The sequence below is a fragment of the Lissotriton helveticus genome, chromosome 4_1, assembly GCF_964261635.1.
Source record: "Lissotriton helveticus chromosome 4_1, aLisHel1.1, whole genome shotgun sequence".
Classification (NCBI taxonomy): domain Eukaryota; kingdom Metazoa; phylum Chordata; class Amphibia; order Caudata; family Salamandridae; genus Lissotriton; species Lissotriton helveticus.
The window spans coordinates 660,396,787-660,417,227 of record NC_136063.1 but is presented as its reverse complement, the minus strand read 5'-3'; the positions used below and the strand labels follow the sequence as shown (position 1 = coordinate 660,417,227).

Below are 20,441 nucleotides of genomic sequence, written 5' to 3'. Positions count from 1 at the left end.
AATAATATAGGAGAGAAATAAATTGAAAAGAAAAAAATTAAAAAGAGAAAATTATGGCATGTGTGTAACGACGTGAAGATTTGTCGTGGATAGCGAGGACCCAAAGATTCTAACCGTTCTATATTATTGCCGTGTGGTGAGATAAACCTCAACCTTTTAGTGGCTGAGAAGGAGAATAGAGTATTAACGACCTATATTTACCAATCTAGGCCCTTTAGATGCCACTGAGATGCGTAGTTGAAATCAGTAAATCTGCCAATTTGCCGGTCTGGTGTCAGGGGAACCCCCCATATCTATAAGTGATGCAAAGTAAGAAAGAATGAAAGAATACGTTATTGTATTCCTGCGGTGCGAGCCTCTGGTACTGAAATGCTGAAAAGCTACAAGTCGCTAACCTTGTTATGAGTGCTCAGCCGGCCCGTCTTCAAAAACGATACAGCGTGTCATGTACGAGCTTCTTCACTTCTGTCAACAGAATCATAGGAAACATGTTGAAGGTTTACATTACCGCCTTAATCTGAAAAAATAGTAATCAGCGATCCGCCGTTTAGGAAAAAAACTCACCGAAAGCGCCAGTGTTCCTGCGTTAGAGAAAGCCTTTGTGTACTGCTGTACCGGGATACGCTACAAGCTATCCCTGCATGCTTTGCTCTTTTAAAGTCAGAGTACCATATGCGGTTCTCGAATGCCGGGTTCAAGACCCGGTCTCTGCAAGCTAATACGATTAAGAAAGTAACAATATGCTAGTTGTAAGAATGAAAAGAGAAAAATAAAAATAAAAATGAGGCTGAATGCGAGCAAAAATCTCGTTGCTCTTGTGACGTCCACTCGGGTAGTGACGTGTATAAACGACAACCCATATAAGCCTACATCCGTAGAAAACTTTATCTGTGTGCACACTGGTGCCCGTAAGGGTGAAGTTGAAACATTAAGTTTCACTGGTGAAACCACTGGAAATATGTATGTTGTATCTCCTAATTTAGTTGTTCAACCTGATTAATGCGCTGTGGAACTAAATGAAATCAAGCTGGGAGCACCAATACAGAAAACATTCTCGACCTACCGAATGTGCCTAGGTGGGCTATTGATGCGTTGCGGTGAGAAAAAGAGTGTGAAAAAAGTTGCACGAAGTGCGTTGAAGGATGCCTACGACAATGAGAAGAAAATGAATCGTGTTGAGTTGCTAAGATACATGTAAAGATGAGTGCAAATTCTAAAGAACATAATAAATATCAACAATGATTTCACAGAAAACATATCATTTCATAATGGTCATTTAAACCCCCCGGTGCTACCGTACCTAAGGTTTTAATCCAGTGCGATTCTCTGCGTGCTAGCGCTGTGCGAATGTCAATACCTGATTGTGGAAGGAGAAACGCTGCTGTTTTTGTTTGCCAACTGGGGTTTGACAGAATGTGTCTATGTTCAAAAAAGGCCATAACATTTTTTGCATAGGAAGGGGCTCCAGGAAAGCCCATAGATGTACCAGTACGCTGTAAATAAAAATGTTCCTTCCAAAAAAAGTAACTGTGAAATAAAGCAAAATGTAAAAGTTCTAGTAGAAAAATTGAATGATCTGTACTCAAATTCGAATCCAATAGTCTCCATTAGACCGCCTCAATGCCCTCATTGTGGGCTATAGAGGTGTAAAGAGCTGTTACGTGCATAGTAAAACATCTTCAAGAAAAACTGACCGTATGTTGTCTAAATTCAATAGACAATCCGTGGTATCTTTCACGTAAGTACTCCATGTTTGGACCAAAGGTTGAAAAAAGTGATCTAAATAGTATCCCACTGCCTCATGAATAGAGTTGCATCCGGCCACAATGGGCCTAAATGGGGATCGTTGGCTGTCTTTATGCATTTTAGGAATCATGTAAATTTTAGGAATTTTCGGCGTCTCATTGATGAGAAATTTTCCAGTATTTTCATCGACGATTCCATTCTCAACTGCTTTTGTGACAATATCCGTTAATGCAGCGATTAACTCTCTTGTGGGATCTGTGTCCAAAAGGATGTAAGTGTCTGGGTCAGAAACGTGTTGGGCCACGTTCAGGTCATAAAAATCTTTGTCGAGGACTACCAAGGCTCCTCCTTTATCCGCTGGTTGAAAAATGATGGACCCATCTTGTCGTAAGGAGTTTAAGATATGTAGTTCCTTAGGAGTCAAGTTAGAGCGTGTTTTTTGATTGCACCTGATATTTTGTAGATCCTTCTTGACTAGATGTTCGAAGATGTCCAGAGATTTATGCGTGATAGGTGGTATGAATCGGCTTTTTGGGCGAAATTTGCTTGATGGCTCACTCGTTGCTTCACTGGATGGTAAAGTGGAAAAAAACCATTTCAGACGTAACTTGCGGGTAAATTTGAATAAAGAGACCTCAGTCTCTAAATCATTGGATGAATACGTAGGCACAAAAGAATTGCCTTTATTTAACACATGTATTTCATCTGCTGTCAGGTTTCTTCTGGAGATGTTCATTACCAAAGATCCTATTTCTTCACACTTCTTGCTGGTCTGCCCTCTGGCTTTTTTTGCTGTTTTTCCCCTTCTGGTGCGACTTCTGGGACGGTTACGTTCTTGTCGGGTGGTGCTTTGGGAGTTGGACCTTCCATTAAAAAAGACTGCGATGTTGATGTTGTCGCAAGACTTTCAGAAGCTGTTTCCTTGTGTGTTGGTGCTGAGGCTGGTTTTGGGCGTTGCATGGAAAGATCCTGATCTGTTACTAAACTTTCTTCTGAAGAATTGGGGTTAGTATTGGGTTTTTTGAAAAAGCGTTTTTGGGCATAGTTCTCTGCCCAAGAATACACCTCATCTAGCTTGTAATCGATGGTGTCTCTACGAAATTTGCAAATTTTCCTTTCATGTACCTCTTTTGCATGTTTATCTAAATGATGATTTATGTCCTCCAATACTTTCTGCCAATCTTCACCATCCATTTTTTGGGAAATTTCGTCCTTCAGTTTGTTAATGTCAGAAGTCAATTCAGCGAGTATAGATGAAATTTCTTCTATAATAAGAAGTATCAGGTCAAACGAACACTTATTGAGGATGGCGTACCATCTTGACATAAAAGCTTTATTGAACTTAAATAACATGGGTTTGTTTTAAATATTGGCGTCCCAAGTAATGCACATATATTTTCAGATATTCAAGTAAGGACGACGATTTTGTTGACACTTGCAAAATAAAAGAATACGTTTGCTTTAAATTATTTCTCGTTTTCTGCCCTTACGTACATCTTAAATTGTATGTTGTAGAGTGTATTTTAGATGCTGCCACAAAAGATCAGCGTCTGACTGATTTTCATTGTTAATTTACTTTGTCTTTCACATTGCCTTCCTGCAACTGAGTTACTGCTAGGGATATTTTCAAACCTTCAGATCGTCTTTATTTTACTGTTGAAAACTGCTGTTACGGTACAGTTCCGAAGTCGTTGTGCCACCCAGATTTTATTCCTCTAAAATACATTTACGATGATGCTAGTGAGTTGGTGCATTGCACTTGGAATCCCCGCCGCTTAAAAGGGCAGAGTCTTATAACTCCTTCAGTCCAATTAAGTTTTACATTTTTCATGAAGGAAATCCCCCCTACAATTTAGTGTTTTGATTTTTGCGCTTCTGGATGCCGTACTTGTGTTCAGGTTCAGCTATGCTATGCCGCACTCCTGAATGCTGATGAGAGCAATACGTGCGTCAGCATTTGTATTTAAGTGGTCCATGTTGGCTTTGGTGGTCTTTTCCAATTTAAAATCCATACTGCTCCTCGATTAGCTAATGGTCATTTTGTTTTCCTGGCTCTTCTTGGGAGGTACCTTGCTAATACAGTGACTTACTTTTAATGTTTCTACAACATTGGAGTAAATGTTGATGTTGCAGTGGCTGTGTTAACATACCACTAGCCATTGTTGTATATTTTTATGATGGCTAGACAAATTGGGGACTGAACCGTGAACCTCTCTTACTACTGTTCATTTCTGAATGTCTACACTGGCAGCAAAAGGTGTTCTGAGAAGTTTATGAATTAATGAAAATGTACTGTATAACCATAATATCTTCTGCTAATTTCCAGAAGTGGGTGGAAAACCATAAGCTGAAGCAGTAAACTTTGGCAGAAAAAGCGACCTTTAAGAGAGCCAGTTGCCAGTGATTCATTTCACCATCAGGCGTGGGACAGCCAATGGAACATTAAGACATTTGTCACCTACTAAAACATAAAGATACAAATAAAGCTTCCTTATATTTGTGTTTAGCCCTCTCCTTTCCCCCAACATTTAAATACTCGGGGGATTGTACAAAAAGATGCTTGTGTCCGTCCCGCTCTTCCCCCTTCCTGTCACAGCAACGGTATTTTGACATTGACTACATGAACCTTAAAAGAATGACCCGTAAAATAACCAACAATTCAAAGAAAAAAAAAGTCTCTCTGTGCACTGATGTTGTTTTTCCCCACAAAATTCATTTTGGCCAACCCTGTGTAAAAGTTCTAGTACATGGAGACAGATATATCACGCCTTATGTGTTTGACACTGCACTGCTGTCATTAGTTTAGCAAATATTTTCCAAAAACTGACATTAAAATTCAACCATGTCCCAGAACGCCCCCCTCCCCAGAAACACCTAATTTGTACCTGGGTCCATTAGACTTTAAAAATGACTTTGCCCCCATTCATTGAAATGCTAGTACTCCATTTCCCCCCAAAGTTTGGTTTGGTTGCACCCCTGTCCAGAGTGTCACAGCTGAGATGTTGAGCGTGATTGAATGGCATGTCTGGCTTTATATGCATACAACATATACTTGGTCCAGCCACATAAAAATAAGCAGAAACTGTAGAGTAGACCTTCACTTTCTGCTTCATTATTGTATCCCAGGGATTTTCTTTTTTTGTGACGCATTTGCAGTCATGAGTAGATGAGTTACATTTATATCTTGATTGTTTGGGGACGAGTTCTCAAAGGGATTTTGGTTGAGTCTCTTGCCTTTTGGTAGAACTGCTTGCTTTTACCAGAGGATTGCTGCTCCATGGGTTGGGCTAACCCTAAAGAAAGAGGGCAAGTAGAATTTAAACATGGCCAGTACATTGAGGTTCGTCTCTTTTTGCCTATCAGCACATTTGGTCTATTCCAATGGGCACTCATGAGTTTTACCTGTGTCATTGGTTACGGGCGCAGTATGCCCTGTAGGAAGCAGGGCTGTTTTATCGTAATTTATGCTTAACCCTGTTAATCGCTGTCACTTCAAAATTTTGCCGCACATGTATTGCAGTTATCCTCGTAATTTATGGTGCCAATGTCTTTCCTTCTTCCCTCAGGAACGTAGACGAGGCCGCGGTATACATGGAGGCAGAAAAAGTGGCAGAGGTCACAAGGGAGAAAGACAGCGTGGAAACCGACCACGATTAGGCTTCGAAGGAGGACAGACGCCATTTTACCTGGCGATTCCAAAATATGGCTTTAACGAAGGCCACGCGTAAGTGTTCATTACACCTTCCTCCTCAGTTCGTGTGAATGCCCCGATTACTTACCGGTAATCTTCATTACTCCGAGTTAGTCTTCCTCGCCACATGACTAACGCAGTGAACTTCAGCTCCACACCAGAACCCTCCAAAGCAAAAGTTAGCCTCCCATCCCTTTCCAATATGGAGGACCCATACACCTCATGACCACTATAAGAGGCGGGCCGGCCCAACCCCAAAGCCTGAAACTACCAATCCACACCACGAAGCCGATAGCCAGACAGGGAGGGAGGGACGGGAACTCGTGTGGCGAGGAAGACTAACTCGGAGTAATGAAGATTACCGGTAAGTAATCGGGGCATTACCTCCACGTCAGTTCTTCCTCGCCACATGACTAACGCAGTGAGCACATACCCAAGCCGGGAAGGCATCATGGTACACAAGAAACCACCACCAAGGCGGAAACAGGTAACCAAAAGAATGTTTAATCCATTGTGAAAAGAACAAAACAACAGAACCACAACCTATTCCAAACAAAGGACAATCAAGGAGAGGCAGAACCAGCACTCAGAACAGCCCCCGCAAAATCCCCAGGAGGAGAGCCCCCCAGGATCACCCGATAGTGTTCCATAAACATGTGGGGAGACGACCACGTTGCAGCCCGGCCGATATCTTCCGTGGACACACCCTTAAAAGAGGCCCAAGTCACAGAGACGCTCCGGGTGGAACGTCCCTGGACCACCCCCGGGGGATCAGAACCCTGGGAATCTTATGCCAGCAGGATAGCCTGCTTCTCCCAGCGACTCAGAGTAGATACCGAAGGCTTGTGACCAGAACGCACCTGTCCAAAGGTCACAAACAAGCTGTCACACTGACAAAAACTGGACGTGCGGGCCAAGTAAATCTCCACTGCATGACGGACATCCAGCAAAGACAGGGAGACATCCCCCGCCGGGGAGAAGGAAGGCAAGGACACCTCACGAGAGCAGTTGGCCAGGGAGGAAATCTTAGGCAGAAAACAGGGATCGTGGCGCAGGACCAGCCGGTCCGGCAAAACCCTCAAGAACGGAGGAGACCGAAGGAAGGACCCCAGCTCGCCCATATGGCCAGCCGAGACAATGGCGACCAAGAAAACCACCTTGAAGGTGAGGAACCTAGGATCCACCGACAGAAGGGGCTCAAAGGGAGGACCCTGCAGAGCCCGCAGGACCAAAGGAAGGCCCCAAGGAGGTGGCAGGGACACAGCCCGAGGCCGCCACAGAGAACAGCTCCGCAACAAGCGAGCCACCAAGGAATCCATCCGATCCAGATCCGGACTGCGGAAGACACGCAGGGCAGGCCACTGATCCCTCAGAGTGGAGGTAGCCAACGCCAGAGAAAAACATTCCGCCAGGAAATCCAGAACCTTCATGGGGTCCACCGAAACGGGATCAGAACCCAGCAGGCCGCACCAACGGGAAAAGGTGGACCAGTGACGGGAATAGGACTTTAATGTCGAAGACCTCTGGGAACCCTGCAATAAAGCAACAACCCCTGGGGAACACCCCTAGGCCAACAAGGTCACCCGCTCAACAGCCAAGCCTGCAGATGGAGCTGGCGCAATACTGCCCCCGGGAGAGGAGGACCCCGCGAGGGGAACGGGTGATCTGGAATTGGCCAACACTCCTGAACCGCCAGTTCGCGCAGGAGAGGATACCAGGAGCGGCGAACCCAACCGGGAACCACTAAGAGTAGGAAGGCCCAATCCAAGCAGACTTTGCAGAGGACCCGAGGGATCAAGGGAAAGGGGGGAAAGGCATACAGGAGATCCCTGGGCCAAGGGAAGGACAGAGCATCCACCCTCCAAACTCCCGGACATGGATGGAGAGCGCTGAAGCGAGGCAGGAGGGCATTGCCCAACTCCGCGAACAGGTCCACCTGAGGAAGGCCAAAACGGGACACCAGACTCAGAAAGACAAAAGGAGTCAGGGAGAGAGCACTCAAGGGGGGAACACTCGACTGAGATGGTCCGCCACTACATTCTCCGACTCCGGAAGATAGACAGCCCTGAGAGACAAGACAGCCCCCTCCGCCCAGGACAACAGTTCCTGCGACAGCAACCACAGGGAGCGCACCGGCAACCCCCCTGGTGGTTGATGTAACACCGCACCACCTGGTTGTCCGTCCGAACCAAAACATGATGACCCCGGAGAGAGGGAGCAAATTCCCGGCAGGCTAGCAGGCCCGCCTTCATCTCGCGGAAGTTGGAGGAGCAGTGGGACAGAAGAGGACCCCATTGACCCTGAACCGACCGTGACCCCAAAGTCGCCACCCCTGCCGAGGTGACTGGCATCGGTCGTGACCACCCGGGACGGGGAGACCAGGAAGGGTAGACCCTCTGATAGATGGGAAGCCACAAGCCACCAGCCCATGTCGGACCGGATCTGAGGAGACACCAGAACCAGAATCTCGTAGTGCTCGGAGCAGGGGTCCCACAGAGACAGTAGGTGGTTGACCAAGGTGTACAGGTGCAGGCGAGCCCAGTGGAGAACATTGATGGTGGCAGACATTAACCCCTGAACTCTCAACCACAGACGCACAGGAGCAGAATCCCACCCCAGAAGAGACCTTAGATCCCGCCACAAGACGTTGCAGCGGGCCAGAGGTGAGAACACTTTCCCCAGGAGCATTTCCAAACGACCCCCAATGAAGACCAAGTCCTGGTTGGGATCCAAGTGTGACTTCCGCAGGTTGATCAGGAAACAGTCCCTGCGTAGAAAGGACCTTGCAGACCCTCTGGTCGTGCAGCCTCCCCTTTGAAAAAGAAGCAGCAGAAATTAACCAGTCATCCAGGTATGGAAACACCCTGATCCCCTTCTGGTGAAGAATGCCAACCAAGGGAGCCAGAATCTTGGTGAACACCCTCGGAGCAGATGATAAACCAAAAGGGAGTACCTGGAATTGGTAGTGGCAGTCCCCCACGCAGAAGCGGAGAAAAGGCTGAGAAGACAGGTGGACCGGCACATAAAGGTAGGCATCCAACAGGTCCAGAGAGGCTACCACCTCCCCCTGGACCAGCAGCGGCAGAACCTCCTGCAGAGAAAGCATCTTGACTTTAGTGTGAGGAATGAAAGAATTCACCCGCTTTAATTCTAAGACAGGCTGAAAATCCCCAGACACTTTCCTTACCAGGAACAGAATGGAATACACGCCGAGACCCCTCTGAGATGGAGGAACCAGCCGGATGGCCCCCTTCACGAGAAGATCCTGGATGCCGGCGAGCAAGGCCTCCCGCTTGACTGGGGAGGAAGGCAGCGGAGTAGCGCGGAAGGCGTCCGGAGGAGGGGAAATGAAGGAAATGGAGAGACCTTCTCGTATGATCCAAAGAGCCCAAAGGTCCGAGACAGACGACTCCCACGCCGGAAGGAAGTGGCAAAGCCGACCGCCCACCGGGAGCCCCTCCGGAGGGGACCGGAGATGGTCAGGACTTGGGGGCAGAGGTGGAGGCGGCAGACTGAGACTGGGATTTGGAGAAGAAGGGGGCACCCCGGCCGCGACCCCTGCCTCGAAAGGGCGCCCCACCCCTGGGCGTGGATGAGGTGGAAAACACCCTCTTGTGACACGGAAAGCGAGCCTTGGAAGAATTGAGGGCAGCCAGCAGCTTCCGGTCCTCAGCAGATTTCTTGACCATGTCCTCAAGAGAAGACCCAAAGAGCTCTGGTCTAGAAAAGGGGATCTTCATTAGTAAGGCCTTCTGGGCAGCCTCTGCCTTCCAGTTGCGCAACCAGATCTGCCTCCGTGCTTGAATAGCAGCACCACCCACTGCGGCCGAAGCACCCAAGGTATCGAAGGAGATGTCTGACAGGAGCCGAGTCTGTTGCTCCATCAAAGTCAGGGTAGGGACCACATCCGCCCCTTGGTCCAACAGCTCCGCCAGGGACTGGAAGTCCTTCAACAAGGATTGCACAGTGTAAGACAAGGTAGGCAGAGGCACGAATGGAAAAATTGTCCGCTGAGTAAGCCCGCTTGGCCGCGGCCTCCACCCGGCTGTCAACAGGGTGCCAGGGAGAGGCATCTTCGAAAATGATGGAACCCTGCGAGGAAAGCCCCGCCATCAGAGAGTCCACCTTCACAGAGGAAGGGAAATCCTTGGCAAAGTGCTGGATGGAGTAGCGCTTTACCAGATGCCTCGGAAAGGCCTGCTTATCAACCTCCAACCATTCCCCCTCCAACACCTTCTTGACGGAGGAATGAAGAGGCAGAGTATCCGACTCCTTACGCTAGTACTGTAAGAAGAAGTCCTCCGAGTTCCTCAGCAGCTGGAGCCGGAAAAGCCAAGTTCTGTTTAATGTGCAGAAGCACATCCCGCAATTCTTGACCCTGGATATAGCTCCCCCGGAGATCCTCCTTTTCCCCCTCAGTGTCAGAAATCTGAACGGGGTCCAAGCGAGGATGCTTCGAAGAAGAGGGACCCTGACCCCCAGTGCGCTGCGCAAAGGTAGCAGCCACCGCAGCCTGAATCATGTCCTGAATGGACTGAAGGGAGACAGCCTCAGCAGGTGCCTGGGAGGATGAGCCCTCCCCTACAGGGGCATCCACTTGCTCCATGAGCCGGACAACAAAGCGTAGCACTATCACAAAAAATCAGCAGGAGACCACAACGAGGAATGAAACAACGGCCCTAAATGCAAGCAGGATGAGGCGGGCCAGCCGCAGGAAGCAGACCGGCAACACCTGTGCAGGTCGAGCACCACCCGACCCCGCCCCCAGGAGGACAACGCACACTCCCGCGAGAGCCGGGACAGGCTGACAGAGCCCCAAACAGCGAAGCCGGGAAGAATAATAATGTCCACAGCAGGAACGGCGCATCCCTGCTGCAGCGCCCAAGCAAGGAGCAGGTAGGAGCAGGCATGCCGGGAGTCTGTCGGGGAATCCATCGAAGGTAGGACAAACCCCGCCGCCGTAGCGTTAAAATGGAAGGAGGTGGGGAAAAGATTGCAGTATAAAGGCTGCCGCCCGCCCTATGCACACAGGGAAGGCGGGCCCGCAAAACATATAAGCTCCCAGCCCGCAACTAGAAGACGGCCGTACCCCCCACAGAAAAGGGGAGAAAGGAGACCAAGCCGCCGACCGCCTCAATGCCACGAGGGGCAGGCGGGCAGTGAAAATAAAACGCCGGCATGAAAAGCCGCCGACAGCTGCAAAGCCAATAAAGGAAGGCGGGCGGGCGCGAAAACCAGGCATATTGGAAAAATAAAGGCCCCAGCAATAGTGACGTAAGCAAGCATAGTCGCAGAAGGGTCCCAACAATATACCCGGCCACCCCCCTCCCCCAGCAATCCCACGGCCCGCTAGAGCAGAGCAGAGCCTAACTGGCTCGAAAAGAACATACCGGGGGAAAAAAATGGGGGAAAAAACAGATTCCAAGGGCCTAGGATCCGCTAGAGCAGGACCGCCACCCGAAACCCACGTACCTGCTAAAGCAGGCACCACCTACCTGACTCTTCTGGAGAGACTTGCGCAGAACATAAAAAACAGGCTTTGGGGTTGGGCCGGCTCGCCTCTTATAGTGGTCATGAGGTGTATGGATCGGCCATATTGGGAAGGGATGGGAGGCTAACTTTTGCTTTGGGGGGTTCTGGTGTGGAGCTGAAGCTCACTGCGTTAGTCATGTGGCGAGGAAGACTGCAATCTCAAAATCGACCATGCCGTTTGAGCTCCCAGCGAGCTTGTTCTGAGTCTTGTAGATAATTGTAACTAATGTTGTTTTAGCAGATTACTTTACCACACGTTATGCAGACTGTAAACGCAATACACGTTCACCTCTCGCCTGTTTCTTTATCTCTTCCCAGATTTAGGAGACAGTACAAGCCCCTGAGTCTCAACAGGCTCCAGTATCTGATTGACTTGGGACGAGTGGACCCTACCCAACCCATTGACTTGACGCAGCTGGTCAACGCGCGAGGAATAAGTGTGCAGCCGCTAAAGCGAGATTATGGTGCTCAGCTGGTTGAAGAGGTATGATTCCACCATTTTCAATTTGCAAAATATGAAAAAACTTACCTTAAAAAGTTTACTGTTTATTTCCTGACATTCTACTTTGGGACACCTGTTTCAAATGTTGGCAAATGAATTTAAATAGTTCACTGTATATAATAAATCTGTTCTGATGGAAATGTGGATATAGTCCCGCTTTGCCCGTATTACAGAACATGTGCATTGGTTGAAAAACACAGGTTAAATCCATTTGCACCTTTTGATGCTTGTGCTAGAGGAAAGCAAGCAAACCATATTTGCACGAGTACAAACCTGGTGCGAATTGATTTTCACTTCTTTCGTTATCTTTTTATGTTCTAAGAAATAAAAGCGTGTTTTCCCCATTTTTCCAAGGTGAAAGATGGGACTGTGAGGCAGATAGAATTGTTCCACAACAAAAAGCCAATACATTAAAAATCAGTTTGCTATACTTTCTTTTTTATAGAAACGGTTATTCATTGACTATACTCTGTGTACAAGTCATTAACACATGTAGAACATTTATATTCAAATATGTGTGGCCTATTTGTTAATAGGTATAGTCGCCATATTCTATTTCGTCTTTTTTGCCCCAGTGACAACACCTGTATGTAATATGGGCTTGGTAGAATTTGTTTGCACAATTCCTTGTTGCATAAGCAGCAGAATTACTTTGTACAGTTATTTATGTCACTGCAGTGTTTATGTAAATCCATCACTGGTTAAGTCTTCCATCTAACGGGTCTGTGCTAACTGGAACGAGAGCTGTTTTACTGCATCCAATGCACAAAGCAGAACTGGTGAAACTCCCCCTATTATAATTACAGTGCGCTGTGCTTTTTATTGGGACATACATTTCCACATTTGATAAATGTGATGTTGACAAATCTCTGCCTGACGTAGGACTGAGGCTCATATAGGTGTTGGCCCCAACATTACAGAAAGAAAAGGGCGAATGAGACCTTCAAACATGTAATATAAAGACTCTTGTTTACCTAGCGTGCGGCCATGCCATAATTATCATTAAATGCCCCCAGTGCCTAGGTATTGCAAGCTGCAGAAATATTGAGCCGCGATGGGTAAATTACCAAGTAAAGTCGAATATTAACTGACTCAAAGCATCAGGCCCCAAAATAACCACAACAAACCTCCGTAAATACACCTTCCTTTCCCCAACCTTACTAAACAAACCCAGTCCAGTAGCTCAAATCCGCTTGACTTTGTCATTCCAGATCAGCCATGATTTCCATCCCCTGCAAACTACACATTTCAATTTAATGAGTTACCTTTATGATTTTATTTAAAGCAACAAACTGGGTTACGCCGATCTATTCCATGTGTTTACTTCAGTGTTAATACTTATTTTGGGATTATTTTTGCTAGATTCATTTCATAGTAATTAATTCCAAATCATGATTGTTTCAAAATGTTATGAAAAGTGGACAGGGTGACCAATCTCCTATTCTTCGGATGTTAATTTAGTTTTCGTCCGTAGATGGCAGTGTTGTGCCATCTACAATTATTTTTCTTTTAATATTTTCGAATGTCGAATTTATTTAACTGGGGAGACTCCTGCAAGCCGCCCCCTTTTTAGTTCGAGTGCTCTGCAGGCATGATGTATTCAGTGCATGGGCTTCAAGCTGGCCCATCGCTTGTCACCTTATCATTGTTTTTTCCTGGTGTCTTTTTAAATTCCTTACTTTTGAATGATAAATCCATGCCCGTTTGTCCCTCCTTTTGGTCTGTCGTTCCCTCCCGTAGCATCTGGCCCTGTTACAGGGCTCATTTCGCTTCAGTCCATTTCAGTTCGTTGTGTTATGCAAACATTGCAAACGCGAGCAGCTGACCAGTGTTACTGCTTTCTCCTTCCACCCACCGTTTCTCTGTGTGTTCTCCCCTTCACACCTTAGCTTTCACTTATGATTAGGGTTCCTGGTTCTATGGTATTTATTTTTATAACCTTTCCATCTATATATATCCTTATTTATATTTTGGCTATTTTATTGGTATTTATTCACATTTATTTGTGTTTTCAAAATAAATGGAATTGTAAAATGGTATATTTCCACATTTATTTATCTTAGACGTGCACTTATACATGGATGCCTGTCGCATTTTAGAAAATTAAGTAGCCACTTAACACTATACAACAAAAAATTACACCTACAGGTACATATTAGTGTTATACCACAGATATATGTTCACATGTGCCTGTATTTAAGGAAATCTGATCCTATTTTGCAACTCCCCATGCTATCTGGTCAGCTTTTGCCTGGAATTCATGAAAGACCGCATGGAGAGTCTTTCCTAAAAAGCATCATTTTCAGTATGTTTCCAGTTTTAAAAATAAATACAGACAGCAAACACATTGCTTCATGTCTGTATTTATTTGTAAACATCTGTAAAAACGGGAAACTGGGAGCCTTACTTATGATCTACAGGGTCTGGGTTACTGAAGATCAAGTTGAGCATTCAAAAAGTTAGAATGTAAGAAATTTTACTTTACTCTCTAGCTCCCTTTCACCCAAAGTTTTGTTTTTAGCATTAATTGTGTTTAATTAGCTCAGAGCTCTGTTGCTCCATTCCTTTAAACAGGGCTGTAAATCTTGATCTTTATCTGGTCACAAATGTAGCAGCTACATCTGTTCCCAGAGGTAATTTACCTTTCGTAGTCCTCTAAAGCGTGCTGCTAGCTGCTTCTCTGGTCCAAGTGGTAAGTCCTCATTCTCAGTCATCTAGCCAGTACTGCTAGCTGCTTCTCTTCTTCCAGTGGTAATTCCTCATTTAGTCCTCTAGACAGTGCAGCAGCTGCTTCTCAGTTCCCAGTGGTAATTCCTCATTCCAAGTCCTCTAGTCAGTGCTGCTAGCTGCTGCTCTGGTCACAGTGATAATTGAAATGAAATGAAATGAAAAAGAAACTTGCTAAAGCGCACTGAGGCCAAGCGGCTTCCTGGCTCTGAGGATGGGAACCGGATTCTACAAAGCAACCAATGGGGCTAACAGGGGAAGGCCAGGGAGAAAAGGAAGGTTTTTAGGGCTTTAATTCCTCATTCCCAGTCCTCTATTCACTGCTGCTAGCTGCTTATTTGGTCCCAGTGGTAATTTCTCATTCTTAGTCCTATAGACAGTGCTGCAGCTGCTTCTCAGGTCCCAGTGGTAATTCCTCATTCCAAGTCTTCTAGGCAGTGCTGTAGCTGAGTCTCCGGTCACAGTGGTAAGTTCTCATTTTCCGTTCTCTAGGCAGTGCTGCAGCTGCGTTTCTGTTACCAGTGGTAGTTCCTCATTCTTAGTCCTCTAGGCAGCGCTGCTAGCTGCTGCTCTGATCCGCTCGGTAATTCCTCATTCTAAGTCCTCTAGACAGTGTTGATAGCTGCTTCTCTGGTCTCATCAGTAATTCTTCATTCTACGTCCTCTACACAGTGCTGCATCTGCGTCTTTGTTCCGGTCAGTAATTCATCCTTTCTAAGTCCTCTAGAGAGTGCTGCAGCTGTCTGTTTCCTGTGGTAATTTTTCATTCTGAGTCCTCTAGGCAGTGCTGCAGCTGCGTCTCTGTTCCTAGTGGTAACTCCTCATTATTAGTCCACTAGGCAGTGCTGCTAGCTGTTTCTCTGGTCCCATTGGCAATTCCTCATTCTAAGTCCTCTAAGCAGTGCTTCTAGATGCTACTCTGGTCTCATCAGTAATTCCTTATTCTGAGTCTTCTACACAGGCTGGTGGCCCATTGACATGTTTCCACCTTCCTCCCCTTCTTTAGTTGCCAAGAACCTGGGGGTGAAGATGGACAAGGGTTTGTCGATGAGAGCCCAGATTCTGGGAGTGACGGGTTCTTGCTTCGGTCTCCTGAAGGTTCTTAGAAAGTTTCTACCCTTGTTATCGGAAGAACATCGGAAACTGACTGTGCAGGCTCTGATCGGGTCCAGGTTGGACTATGCCAACGTCCTCTACCTGGGCCTGCCGGAGTATCTGTTACAGCGCCTTCAGGTGACGCAGAATGCGGCGGCTAGAGCCATTTATGGCTTAAATAGGCGAGCTAGGGTGTCGGGCCTCTTGCAGGCCCTGCACTGGCTGCCTATTCGCAACCGCATTATTTTTAAGACGCTGACTTTGACCTTTAAGGCCTTACACTCTGGAGGTGCGAAGTATCTCCAAAGGAGATTGTCCTTTTATCATCCGGCCCGGGCGCTCAGATCAGAATCAGTGTCTGGCTGTTGTGCCGCGCGTCCAAAAAGCTCGCATCGGAGGCCGCTCCTTTGGTTTGCGCGCCCCCCAGTTGTGGAACGCCTTGCCGCTGTCACTTCGTGGTGCCACTAGTCTGTTGGCCTTCAGGAAGGGTCTTAAGACTTGGTTGTTCACTTTATAGGTTCCTTTTCCGTTTATTTTATTCCCTGCTGTTTTTATTGTCGTGTTGTGTTACTTTCTGTAGGTCTCGCTGTGAAAGCGCCAGGATACTCTTTTTGAGTGGCTGCGCGCTATATAAAAAAAATAGTAACATAACAGTGCTGCAGCTGATTTGTTGGTCCTGTCAGTAATTCCTCCATTCTCAGTCCTGTAGACAGTGCTGCAGCAGTCTCTTTTACCATCAGTAATTCCTCATGTTTAGGTCCTGTAGGCAGTGCTGGAGCTACGTCACTGTTCCCAGTGGTAATTCCTCATTCTCGGTCCTCTTGGCCCTGGAGCTAGGTGCTTCTCTGGTCCCGTTGGTGAATCCTCATTCATAGTCCTCTAGACAGTGCAGCAGCTGCTTCTCTGGTTCCATTGGTAATTCCTCATTCTAAGGCCTCTAGGCAGTTCTGAAGCTGTGCCTCTGTTCAAATATCCACTACACTCCAAACCAAAATACATAGATAAAAGACATTGGACTAGATGTACCACCATTCCATTTTACAAGTCGCAAATTGCGATCATATTTTTTGCAACAAACAATTTGTGACTCACATTATGGAATGTATAACAGTGCCTGAGACACTGTTTGCGATTCCCAAATGGGTCACAAGGGACATGCCTCATCAATATTCACGAAGCAGGTCGCAATTTGCGACCCATTGGGAATGGCCGGCACTGGAAGGGATGGTGGGCTACTGGGGTCAGCAGACCACCATGTCTTTGACTGATTTTTTTAATAAAGCAGTTTAAAAAAAATGCATTTCAGTAAGAAAAATAAAACTTAGCAGTTTCATTTTTTAGGAGCAGGCAGGGGTCAACTATTAAGAGCCCCCACTCAGCACGGTGTTTACCATTTTTTGACCGTTATAACTCCTTTTTAATTCAGTCCCCCTGTAGCTCCTTTAAGGAGGTCAGAACGGGGTTTAAGGCACCTGATCTGCTTTACGGGTAGCTGAAATACAAAGGGCGAGTAGATATGAAAGAGAAGAGCGTCTTTTGCTAGGATTCTCATCTGTCATGGCTTAATTTCTTTGTTGTCCTTCATCTCCTGTCCACCTCATGACAGAATCACCAACTACGGGATCAGTGCTTATACTGCTCTTGTGTTAGGGTACCTATTTTCTTGACAGCACGTTTGGTTCTTTGATTCCTTGTAACTACATACCATTCCTAAATAAGAGATTGAATAGTAGGGATAGAAACTGACTGTAGGGCTATAGTCCTGAAGAAAGCCCCTGAACTTCTAAGACATACATTGTAGCCGCACTATGCTGACTATCTTGATTCATAGTAAAGGTTATAATAAACCCTAGAATTTTTAATCCTATAGGTAGTGCGGATAGGAATTAAAATATAGCCCACTGTAATGCATTAATTCTAACTATTTCCAATATTAGCTTATGTAGGCAGTGGCTAAGAGCTTGAATAAGGTGCATCTTGGACAAGTGTCAATGTCGAAGAGCGCCCTGATAATGAAGCATGCTACTGTGGTGTGGCTGACGGCATTATATCATTTTACAAGAGTATGTCTGTGGAGCCCTACACCATACGATGACCCCCCACCCTAATGGGAGATTTAAAGTCTCAACAATGGGGAACAGGGGTTAAAGATTCTTTTGTGGGAAATCTGATTCAGGTTCTAGGAGGCCATGATATAACTCATTTGAAAACCTGTTTTCCCCTTTATGTGGAATTGAGTGTTTCTACTATGCCATTCATAAATAGGGTAGCTCCAGTTCCCTTTCTCCCGGCATCAGATGTGGAGGAAGGAGGACACCAGGCAGCTGACTACATCCCTGGTGTCCCACTTGTATGAAGAATAAAGAAATCCTGCAGGAGTAAGGTATCCTTCAAATGGCAAAGTTTCACAAAAAAGAAAGTGTAAGAAGGACTGTATGGACATATCCTAACCGTAGTTTTAAAACAAGCATTTACAATGCAATGGTCTTGGCATTATTAAAGGTAGAGCTATTGGCATTGCTCATGACATTTTTTTTTTAAATCATAAATAAATGGCATTATCATTTACATTGCCAATAGCAGGGGTCTCAGCAGCGAGGCCGCATTTCTTGGTTTTGATTTTTTGTGTTTCCCGCTCAGTTCCACTGCTATCCAGGATGTTGGCGATGCTTTTCCACCAGCTTAAATGAGACGCGGTTCATGGGTGGGAGGATGGATGGGGGGGCGTGGGGGGGTGTCCCACGGGGAGCAGTCTGGAGCTCTTTCGACCACATCCAGCGCCAAGCGTGGCACAGGTCAGCCGAGGGCAGAGCCCCGCGCACATCCTGTGCCCTCGCATCAGACAGCGGGTGGTTGAACCCCTGCCCCGGTGTGAGCGGCAGGTGCCAGCCCGGGCACGGGAGAGCGGCAGTGCTGCTGGTGCGCAGGTGGAGCCGGGGCCCCCTCCCTTCTACGCCCCCGGGCTGGCAGCGTCCTTTGCTGCCTGCCTGCTTTGCAAACATTTTCGCAGGGACCCCGGGAGCAGTGAATGCGAAAACACTAACAAGCATCCCTGACAGTGAGTTATTCATCCGGGCGAAGGGCACTGCTTTCCACGGAATTGCAAACCGCGTTTTATAGAACTTCACATGGCAAACAGAAACAAACCCATCATTATTGGGGCTGTAGGTCTTTACTTATAATTTACTCTTTGTTTTTATAAAAATACACACATCACGCACATAGAATTACCGAACATATTTATACACACGCCCACACGTCTTATTGTGAACATGTATATAAATAATTGGGCATGTGTAATATGTCATATGCGTATAGCATTTTCACATGTATATACTAAAGTGTATGTGTCGTATATGTACTGATATGCGTATACATATAGACAAATTAACATTCTCACATTTATAGTTAGAGCTATAGTTAGCTCTAGGCACAGCCAAATAACCACACTCATACACACACATATATCCAATTGTGTCTGGGGATCTAGCAAAATGTCACACACATCTATTGATAAGGCACGTATTCGTTTCTGTAACGATTTCAATTGGTTTGGTGAAACAAATGCGCTGGGGCAGTGGAGGGAGGGCGGCACCCCACGGCGCGGCCTTTCCAGGGGGCTACAGACTCTCCGAGGTCAGCATGAACCTGCGCCACAAACTCTGCGCCGCCTGGACCCGTTTGGCGGCCAGCTCGGTCTGCTCCCGGGAGCAAAATTGACGTAGAGGTGTTGAAAACGCAGAAAGTAACCGAACCGGTGTTTTTTCTGTTTGTTTCTGGCAGTTTTATAGAGCATGAACTCGCCTCAAAAACATTAGAAGTCTTTGGACGAGCACTGGCTAAATTACACAAGGACACAATCAGTTTGCTATTTGTTTTTGGGTAGGGGGAGTTAAAGAGATTTGCCCAGAATAATAGGGTGGTGAGCCGACGTGGAGACTACAACCCGGTTCCTCAGTTCCAAAGCCCACCTTGCATTTCTGCGCGGTCGGGCAGAAATGGCTGCCGCAAAGCTCCGATATTTTCGGAATCTGGGGCGTGTTTTTTGTTGAGTGACGGATGACGTCACGGTGAGAGAGAACGCAAAAAATATGCCCCCGAAAAAGGCAGGGCTCAAAGGGAGTGACGCCCCTCTCCTCCAATGGCTGGCCAGCATTTACGAGGCAAGCCAATGGAGAAGAGGGGCGGGTTCAAACCCCCTAACTAAAAAACGTTAAATCTTCGGACCGAACTGCGCAAGCGCAGCCTACGGTCCTCGACCTAAAAACAACAAAAAAGCAGTCCGAGTGCTCGGCAGGGCTCTCTTCCTTAATGCAAAACCAAAATACTGTTTTTAAAAAAAGCGCCAAACAGTTTCCTTTTTAAAAATTCTTTTTTAGCTCGATCATGGCTCACAAACACTGGGTATCATAAGCAAAAGACAAAACAATCAAACAATGGCTGCTTTGGAATGGATTGCTGCTCGCGACCTGTAACACTTCACTCATAGACCAGTAATTGTAATCACTTCAGTATGATGGCAGTGGGTTGCAAACTTGCGAACATTCATTTCTGTTGTTTTATAGAAAAAGTATTCCATAAAACGCACTTTAAGTTGTGATGGCATCTGTATAATCTGCAGTCTCAACCTGCTTTTAGGAGCGGAGGCATGATCGCAGCACTTAGCACACCGCTGAGCTCCTGACAGCCAGTGAGCAGTGAGAAAGGCATTTTCCAGTGTTTCTTGGCCACCACCTTTTCGGTTACATCTCTGACTCTATTTAAAATGTATGCTTAGCTGTGTCGTGTGAAATTAAAAAATAATAATAATTGTTCCTTTTTCTGTGCCCACTGAATGGCTAATTTCTCAGCTACATAAGACGTCTTTGTATAAAAATGTGATGTTTCTGATTTGGACAGCCCTATATGCGTATAGTCGTTGCTACTTTGTTTTGTGTAGCAGTACTTCCCAAACAAAACATTTTACTCCTGGGTGAAGTGCCCAACCAGCATGACATGAATTATTCCTTCTAACTGTATTATTGGCTACATGCTCTAGAATTACAACACATGCATAAATACAGCACTGTTATGACCATTGGCAAAGGCCTTAAAAATTAATTTATATTAACCTATAATACATGCCAGGATAGAGGACGTTATCTTCCA

At 46.4% G+C, this 20,441-nt stretch overlaps 1 protein-coding gene across 1 annotated transcript in view; it reads left to right on the top strand.

Annotated features, from left to right (window-relative positions):
- Positions 1 to 20,441, top strand: part of MRPL15 (mitochondrial ribosomal protein L15) — a 45,898-nt gene that overhangs the window by 7,991 nt on the left and 17,466 nt on the right. Inside the window, exons 2-3 of the mRNA XM_078687304.1 lie at positions 5,313 to 5,470; positions 11,288 to 11,453. Coding sequence (XP_078543430.1) covers positions 5,313 to 5,470; positions 11,288 to 11,453 — 324 coding nt within the window. The remainder of the gene's footprint in view (positions 1 to 5,312; positions 5,471 to 11,287; positions 11,454 to 20,441) is intronic.